At 37.1% G+C, this 10,132-nt stretch overlaps 1 protein-coding gene across 2 annotated transcripts in view; it reads right to left on the bottom strand.

The window, feature by feature from the left end:
- Positions 1–800: 800 nt before the first annotated feature.
- LOC108681985 (retinol dehydrogenase 11-like) overlaps positions 801–10,132 on the bottom strand; it is a 14,656-nt gene continuing 5,324 nt past the window's right edge. The window contains exons 4-8 of one of the 2 annotated variants that reach the window (XM_047881786.1): positions 5,865–5,976; positions 4,571–4,765; positions 3,387–3,496; positions 2,246–2,335; positions 801–933 (exon numbers count right to left, since the gene is read on the bottom strand). In XM_047881786.1, the coding sequence (XP_047737742.1) occupies positions 829–933; positions 2,246–2,335; positions 3,387–3,496; positions 4,571–4,765; positions 5,865–5,976 (612 nt within the window). In that variant the 3' untranslated portion in view covers positions 801–828. Of the gene's footprint in view, positions 934–2,245; positions 2,336–3,386; positions 3,528–4,570; positions 4,766–5,864; positions 5,977–10,132 lie in introns of those variants that run through there. The other variant, XM_047881789.1, reaches the window with a different exon arrangement.

Genomic DNA, 10,132 nt, shown 5'->3' on the forward strand with positions numbered 1-10,132 from the left:
ATGAACTAACAAGATTGATCATCCATTTACATTTCTCATTTTTTTTTTTTTTAGCGGGAAACACACTCGAAACTTGCGTTCTCTCCATAGCATCATCCGTGTGGGCTGTCTGTAGAATATTCTTGCCAGTTTTTTAGAAAAGAAAGCCAATTCTGAGGGATGCCTTCTGCTCACGAAAATTAGTCATCAAAAAACGACGAGCGCGCAAAACTGGCAGAAAAAAAATGGGATGGAACAACAAGGCCTCCTAGGGCAGCGATGCTCGGCACACTAACTACGGAGTGTCAGTAACATTTGCACGTGCTGGGAAAAGGTGGTACTACCAAAACTACGCCCCCACACAGTCAGTCCGTTATTTTTTCGTGGTCCCGCTTTCGTACACGTTATTTAATATACACAATATACACGTCATCTATACACATAATACTCGTCATTTTTGTATATGATTTTTCTGAAAGTCACCACTGTAGCGAAAAATCTCATGAATGTAAATGTTTTTATCATTCGTTTCATAGACTTTAAAACTAATCATTTTAAAAATTTGTTCAATTTGAATGGCTTGGTTGAAAAGGAAGAAATACACTATTTTCAGATTATTACGATTTTACTGATGTCGTTTTATGTCCAGTCAGAACGTTAATTTATGCTATGATGCAGAGTATTTATTCGTCCACGCTGCACCAGCGCGAGCCTCGGGTTTACCGTTATATTGACTCGTATATATTGGCCTCATGAGTTATATTATTGTTCCCCCCTTGTGCAGAGTTATATATTGGCCTCATGAGGCGCAAGTTTGACGACAAGTTTGACGTCCCCCGTTGTGCAGAGTTATATATTGGCCTCATGAGGCGCAAGTTTGACGTCGCGTTCACTGGTCGCCCAGAGTTTAGCGGCGAGGCTGTCGTCGTTGGCCAGCCTGTAGGTCCGTAGCTCCTGGGATGTCGGGGCATCACAACAACTAATTTAAAATTTTAATAATTTTAAATAAAATATGTGTAAACACAAATAAAACAAATGCATGGTTTATATGTGAAGAACAAATTTAAATTTTTCAAATAAAATTGTGTAAAACACAAATTAGAAAATGCATGGTTTAGAAAAAATACATGATAATTGATTGACAGTGGAATTTGTCCTACCGACATTGATAGTGACATTACATATATCAGCTGATGAATGTGAACTACCTAACAAATAAGACTAAAGCCTTCATTATTTCACTGTTACCCTAACAAATATTAAGTTATAGTATGGCTTAGTTTACTGAGCAAAATGCAGTTCAGAAATGTACGGGAGAAATATGCTTATAAATAAATAGCTCATGATGGCTCGAATGGCTGCATGGTAGTACAGTGACAGTATATGCACAGTATTCACACTACAGTCATTGTACATGTACTGTAATCACCCTACACTCACTGTACATGTACTGTACTCACCCTACAGTCACTGTACATGCACTGTACTCACCCTATAGTCACTGTTCATGCAGTGTACTCACCCTACAGTCACTGTACATGTACTGTAATCACCCTAAAGTAACTGTACATGTACTGTACTCACCCTAAAGTAACTGCACATGTACTGTACTCACCCTACAGTCACTGTACATGTAATAGAGTCACCCTACAGTCACTGTACATGTACTGTGCTCACCCTACAGTCACTGTACATGTACTGTACTCACCCTACAGTCACTGTACATGTACTGTACTCGCCCCACAGTCACTGTACTTGTACTGTACTCACCCTACAGTCACTGTAAATCTACTGTACTCACCCTACAGTCACTGTACATGTACTGTACTCACCCTACAGTCACTGTACATGTATTGTACTCACCCTACAGTAACAGTACATGTACTGTACTCACCCTACAGTCACTGTACATGTACTGTACTCACCCTACAGTCACTGTACATGTACTTTACTCGCCCTACAGTCACTGTACATGTACTATACTTACCATCCAGTCACTTTACATGTACTGTACTCACCCTACAATCATTGTACATGCACTGTACTCACACTACAGTCACTGTACATGTACTGTACTCATCCTAAAGTAACTGTACATGTACTGTACTCACCCTACTGTCACTATACATGTACTGTACTCACCCTACAGTAACTGTACATGTACTGTACTCATCCTACAGTCACTGTACATGTACTGTACTCACCCTACAGTCACTGTACATGTACTGCACTCACCCTACAGTTACTGTACATGTACTGTACTCACCCTACAGTCACTGTAGTAACGGCCGCTCTGGTGTGCTACTGCATCGTCTACTGCACAGTAGATGTTGGTCTGTGCGCCCAGCTCAGCACTCTGGTAGACAAATACACTCTCATCTACTTAGTATATATAGCTTCATCTACTTCGAATATACCCTCATCTACTTAGTATATAGCCTTATCTACTTCTAAACCCTCATCTACTCGTAGAATATCGCATCGTTGGCCTGAATAAAATAAGAGTATGTCACGTAAATTCATGCAAATTAAATAAAGTAAGTAAAGGCTCACGAAAAAGCAGCTCCTAATAGCAGGAATTGCCCGCAAAACTGTCGTACTGACACGATTGTAAACTTGATAAATGATAAACAATTTTTTTGGAAATTTTGAAATAAATTTCTAGCTTGGCGTTTCACAAAACTCTGGTGCAGAGGGAATGCCAAGGTTATTTTACTTCAGGATATTTTGATGACAAATCAAGTGCAGCGATTGTTTCTAATAAACATCTAGTACCAAGTAAATAATAGTTATTAGGTAACAAGAACTAGTCAGGTTAACCATGATAGTTAATTAAATAAGTCCATTACACCTTTAATTATTTTTCGTTGCTTCTAAAATATCAACAAATAATGTATTTTGTAAATATTTTATTGCAAAGTCAAAGTAGATGCTGGTGCTATTCTATAGAAAATCTAGTTTTATTCAGGAACATGAAGAATTATTCAATTATAACACAGTCATGTGCATTAAAAACAGATTCTTACTTGATCATGTCATAATTTATTCATTCGAGTAAGATAACAAGTAACGTAATTAAAATTTCCCGATTATAGAGTTAGGCTAAAGAAACACACTTAGATAGTAAATCTGTGATGGTGATACTTGGCTGTGAGAAAAATAAAAATGTTTATCTGAACTCGAAATATGGCCGACAGAAGATTCTACATTAGTTTCTTTGAATATGTCTGTAAAATATATCTTGGTATACATCAATACAGGCTCGTCATGTATACGACTGTATGAGTAAAACTTCCATTCCTCTAAACAGGTGTGTACTCACATAACTCATACGTGTACGTGTACACATACATACGTATAAACACACACGCACGTACGTACAAGCGTACACGTTGCAGTGTACTCACCTTACCCATGAAGCACATGAAGTTAGCAAACCAGTCTGCCACCATCACCGAGTTCTTGTGGAATATTTCGGTGGCCACGAAGCCGGGGTGTACGGAGTACGTAGTTACACCTGTACACATGTACGGAGTACGTAGTTACACCTGTACACATGTACGGAGTACGTAGTTACACGTGTACACATGTTCGGAGTTGTCCGACAGTACAACAAGTTCTAATGTGTTTACCAACAGACCTAGTTAGCTATTAGGTCCACGGTGTCACTGAGACCTTGCCATACAGCATATGTGTCACAGAGACACGTGATCGATCACGCGATCAAGACCTTAGCGAAGCTTATAAAAGGCTTAGTAAACTTAAGCAATCCCCCCAGTAGCTGATGAGCACTCAGCGATGTAGCGTGTAGCTTGAGTTCTCCGACCTTACGGTCGATGCCGTAGCTTATTCCTCTGTATCGCAACTCTGTATTACCAAGATACGTTATCTGTATCTGTATACAAGATACGTTATCTGGACTGATGTGTCTTACTTATCCCTCACTACCTTAGTCAACGAAACCCGATCCTCAGGTAGAGCTTAATATGATGAGTTCAACGTCTTGAGCGCAACCTCGGACAGAGTACGTTGTTACATCTGTACGCTCGTACTTCTGTGTTTAATTACTACTTCTGTTGGTACTTCATGTAGAATAGCGGCAAAGTGTATATAAAATAGCATAATTATAGTATAATACATATTATTAACACATATAAATTATTAATAATACTGAACATGCTTTTTCACTGCACGTTAGGTGATTGAATGTACAATTTCGAACGTTCATATTACCATTTGATAAGTTCAACAAATTACTATCGATATCAATTTAGACAAACTCTTCGCTACAAGTAAAATAAAAAGACAACTTCCTGACATTTCAACATGATTATACTTATTATAAGTTTTTTCGCATAAATCTAATTTCTACAAAAAATTTGCGCTGAATAAAAAATTTTGCGGAACTTTAGAACGAAAACGACTCATTTTATTTACCAGTCCCCTGCAGTTCTCTCCCCAGTCCCCTGCAGTTCTCTCACCAGTCCCCTGCAGTTCTCTCCCCAGTCCCCTGCAGTTCTCTCACCAGTCCCCTGCAGTTCTCTCACCAGTCCCCTCCAGTTCTCTCACCAGCCCCCTGCAGTTCTCTCACCAGTCCCCTCCAGTCTTCTCGCCAGTTCTCGAGTCATGAGGATGTTGGCCAGTTTGCTGAGGCTGTAAGCTCTGTAGTCGCCGTATGGAATGTTTCTGAAGTTCAAGTCCTCAACATCCATTTTTCCAGTCCAGAAGTAAGCAAGGGAAGCCACGCACACCACTCTACTTGGAGCTCCGTTCTTCAGTAGCTTGCCTGGGTTCGTGTTAATCAAATTAAATTAATGAGGATAAAGTTTACACATTAATATCTGAACAGGCAGTGTTGAACGCGGTCATCCTTACGTCTGTTGAACTTATGTATTAAAGCAAGACATCACCTGTGCCAGCATTACGAGTTGTGATCCGATCGTCGATCAGCATTATAATGATAAATAAATTATTGATTTCAGAAATGAATTATGTTATTGTCTAAAATTTCTCGAATTGGTTCTTATACTATGTAATTTGTATTGATAAACAAAAAATGATCAATAATCAAAACGAAACCGCGTCTCCCTTTATTGTCCTGTGAGAACATGAAGGGTTTACATGAACATTCTTTACAAGCAACTTAAACTTTCTTCTTTTACAAGCAACTTATATTCCGTGACCTGGTTAATCCTATCCCATGATATGATGTGAAAATACATGATAGTTGGAAATTAAATCCATTGTTATCGAAAATTACTTCTAGCTGCAGCAGGAGGTAAAGGCAATACAGAATCGTTGACCACCGAGCTCTAGTAGAGGCATATTGAAGGCAGGTAGAGGCATATTGAAGGCAGGTAGAGGCATATTGAAGGCAGGTAGAGGCATATTGAAGGCAGGTAGAGGCATACCTAAAACAAATTCTGTACCTAATAGTTCATTTCGGCTCAGCTTATTCATGTTTATCATGTTTCATGGGGTTATCTTTATATTCTAATAGAATTTCCAGTTATTAAGTATTACGCCAAAACAAACCAGATTCTGCTTGTCATTATTTCACTTTAAAACATTTCTCAGAATAATTGTCAGTGACTGGCTCAGCTCCTTGATATAAGAGACTGGCCAGAAAACCGGTAATATATCTTATCGAAACCTGTTCTGTCATGAACGAGGAAGTGCATGTTTTTTAGCGCATTTTCTCATTTATGGAAAAAGGCGCTATTTTGGTCGCCATGTCCGTCTGTCTGTCCGTCCGTCCGTCCGTGACTTCACGTTTTCGTCGACGAGAAAATGCGCCCTCTGTCACTCACTGCAGTGAGTACTGAGTTACATTTCTGGTTTTTCCAAACTGGTTTGGTAATAGACCGCTAGTGGTAGTCTCCTACCTAGCATGTTGGTGAGTAAGAAGTGACCGTAGTGGTTGGATGCCATGGTTAACTCGAATCCATCTTCACTCATTTGCTTCTGCACAGATCCACCAATTCCGGCGTTGTTTACCTGCAATCAATTGTGCATGTAAATGAAAAATTTTAATATGGAAAATTTTTATATTAATTGTTGAACAATTGTAAGCATCGCCTAGTGCTATATTAGATCATATAAAAAATTAGTTAATCAACTTGTTTATTTCTCTATTATAAATCGTTTTTTCATCTCGATATCGCTAATTCTCATCATGAATAAATTAGACGTCTCTCGGTAATTTTCTTATACAAGCAAGAGATTATGCGAACTAAACGATAATCTTCTAGTAATGATTCTTTCAGCCGTTTACATCATTAATTTCATGTAATTTATTCTAAAATTTACAACTAGTATTTCTAAAGCGTATCTAAACGTTTAAATCGCCTCAGTCCTTGTTAAATACTCTAAGCACATGTTTTCATTCCTACGAATAATTTTATACACTGAAGGCATTCAGAAATGTTTTCTTCCTAGACTACGTTTCTTATGAAGGTAGCGAGTGCAGCGGCGACTTTAACATCATAAAGTAGTTACAGGCTTACCAAGATGTGCAAGGCAGTCCCATTAAAGGCAATAACTTACCAAGATGTGCAAGGCAGTCTCATTAAAGGCAATAACAGACTTACCAAGATGTGCAAGGCAGTCTCGGTCTGTAGGATGTCGTTGCAGAACGCACGAACGGAAGCCAGTGACGCCAGATCAAGTTTTTTCACAGTTACCGCTTCATTTCCAGACATTCTCTTTATATTGTCTGCAACAAAATGAATAATATTAGTTATTAATATGTTAATAATATTATATATGTGTATTGAATTATTTCCAAAATTTCAATGTATGCAAATTTCTGACAATTTTCGTGAGTTTGATGATATTTTTCAGGTATGTAACACGATTAAGGCCGCGCAGCCTGACAATGAAAATAAACATTTAATATAATGTTGATGAAAGTTTTATTCAATATGGGAAGTAAGTATATAAAAATTTTCCAATATGTAAAAAATATTCACCGGCGACTCGTTGGGCTTTCTCCAAATTTCTGCAGGCCATGATGACGCGCGCCCCTCTCCTGGCGAAGTCCAAACATGTCTCTGCTCCTATGCCTGTAATATAGCAACATGTTAAACAAAGCATGTTGGTGAGTAAGAAGTGACCGTAGTGGTTGGATGCCATGGTTAACTCGAATCCATCTTCACTCATTTGCTTCTGCACAGATCCACCAATACCAGCGTTGTTTACCTGCAAGCAATTGTGCATGTACATGTATAATTTTAATTTATAAATTTTATTATTAATATTAATTGCTGAACGATTTTAAACTTATGTAAAATTTTAATTTAGAAATGTTATTATTAATATTAACTGCTGAACGATTTTAAATTTAGTCTAGTCCTAAATTAAAGCTACAGCGAATGATAAGGTAATCAATTTGTTTATTCATTTTATACTTCTTTATTATTAATCGTTATTTATCTCGACATCGCAAATTCTCTTCACGAATAAATCAAACGTTTCTAGGTTATTTTCTTATTTAAGCAAAAGATGATGTGAGCTAAACAATAATCATTCTTAATAATGATTATTGGTGATTCTTAATAATGATTATTGATGATGATTCTTAATAATGATTATTTAGATGATGTGAGCTAAACAATAATCATTATTTAACATCATTAATTTCATGTGCTTTATTATAAAATTTACAACTAGTGTTTCTCTAGCGTATCGAAACGTTTTCATCGCCTCAGTCCTAATTAAGTCCTTTACGCACATGTTTTCATTCCTTCGTCTAATTTTAGACACTGAAGGTATTCAGAAAAATTTTCCCTCCTTGCCTACGTTTATTATAAAATAGGCCAGTGCATCGGCGACTTTAGCATCATTAAAGGCAATAACAGGCTTACCAAGATGCGCAAGGCAGTCTCATTAAAGGCAATAACAGGCTTACCAAGATGTGCAAATCTACTTAGTATATACCCTCATCTACTTAGTGTATAGCCTCATCTACTTAGTATATACCCTCATCTACTTAGTATATAGCCTCATCTACTTAGTATATAGCCTCATCTACTTAGTATATAGCCTCATCTACTTAGTGTATAGCCTCATCTACTTAGTATATACCCTCATCTACTCGTAGAGTATCGCATCGTGGGATTGAATAAAATAAGTGAATGACAATTAAATTCATACAAATTAAATAAAGTAATATATTGGCTCACGAAAAAGCTGCTCCTAATAGCAGGAATGGTTCGCAAAACTGTCGTACTGACACGACTTGATAAATTTTAACTTGATAAACAACACACAAAATGTTTTTGTCCTTAACACAACTTGATAAATGTTAACAAAATTGGTCAAAATGTTTGAATACATTTTCAATTTGGCATTTCACAAAACTCTGGTGCGTAGGGAATGCTTAGGCCATTTTACTTATGCATATTTCGATGACAAATCAAGTTCCCCTCTAATAAACATCTAATACCTAGTAAATATTAGGTGTTAGGTAACCAGAACTAGTCAGATTAACCATGATAGTTAACTAAGGAAGTCCATTACGCCTATTATTACTTTCCGTTGCTGCTAAACTATTAACAATTAATCTATTTTTAAAATATTTTATTGTGAAATTCGAAGTAGATGAAAGAAAATCTAGTTTTATTCTGGAACATGCAGAATTATTCAATAATATCATAGTCATGTGCACTAAAAACCGATGCTTACTTTCATTATGTCATAATTTATTTATTCCAGTAAGATAACAATAATTTTAATTAGATTTTGCTGCTTATAGAGTTAAGCTAAAGAAACACACTTACATATTAAATTTATTATAGTAATACATGGCTGTGAGAAAAATAAAAATGTTTGCAGAAGACCAATGCAAAAGATTCTGCATTGGTTCGTTTGAATATGTCTATAAAATATGTATTGTATGCATTCATACAGGCTCGTAATGTATACGACTGTATGAATAAATACTGTCATTCATCTAAATATGAGAACTCATACAACTCTTAGTATGTGAGTACTCACACAACTCTTAGTATGTGAGTACTCACACTGTCTCTTATACACATCTAGATGTGTATAAGAGACAGGTACCGGACCCCAGCGACGGGGTCTGATCGGCCAGTGGCCCGCTCCCGGTCCTTGATAAACTGTTAAAAAAATATAACTCAGTACTCACTGCAATAAGTGACAGAGTGCGCATTTTCTCGTCGACGAAAACGTGAAGTCACGGACGGACGGATGGACAGACAGACGGACGGACATGATGAGCACAATAGGGCATTTTTTCCATAAATGAGAAAAACCGCTAAAAAACCAAATGGCCGCCTCATAATCAAAACTTGTCTAGTTGCATGTATATAGCGGCCTATATTCACGTGTAGAGGCCAATGCACAAGTAGTGGCTTGAATACACGTTTAGCCAAGTGCCTAATAGACGATAGGTTATTAACCCAAAACATTTGTAATGGTATTTATATAATAGAGGCAGCTTCGGTGTGGTTGTAGATAACAGCGACTGTNCTCTTAGTATGTGAGTACTCACACAGCTCTTAGTATGTGAGTACTCACACAGCTCTTAGTATGTGAGTACTCACACAGCTCTTAGTATGTGAGTGCTCACACAACTCTTAGTATGTGAGTACTCACACAACTCTTAGTATGTGAGTAAACACATGTACGAATATGTGAGTACGTTCTGTATGAGTTCACACAGAACGAATACGTGGAAGTGAGTTTATATGTACACGTATGTATGTATGTACACGTATGTATATGTATACGTACACGTATATACGTACTTTAATGCAGGTTTCATTGAAGACCAGAGAGTATTTCTTATTAACAATTTTCTTTTTGTGAAAACAATAAGAAAATTGTCAATAAGAAATACTCTCTGGTCTTCACTGAAACCTGCATTAAAGAACAGCTTCTGCCAAACTACACAAATGTATATACGTACATGTATACATGCACATTTATATACGAGAGAACACATATTACTCTTGTAACATGTACTCCTGTACTCACTTTACTCTTGTAACATGTACTCCTGTACTCACTTTACTCTTGTAACATGTACTCCTGTACTCACTTTACTCTTGTAACATGTACTCCTGTACTCACTTTACTCATGTAACATGTACTCCTGTACTCACTTTACTCATGTAACATGTACTCC

The sequence above is a fragment of the Hyalella azteca genome, unplaced genomic scaffold, assembly GCF_000764305.2.
Source record: "Hyalella azteca isolate HAZT.00-mixed unplaced genomic scaffold, Hazt_2.0.2 contig1199, whole genome shotgun sequence".
NCBI lineage: Eukaryota > Metazoa > Arthropoda > Malacostraca > Amphipoda > Hyalellidae > Hyalella > Hyalella azteca.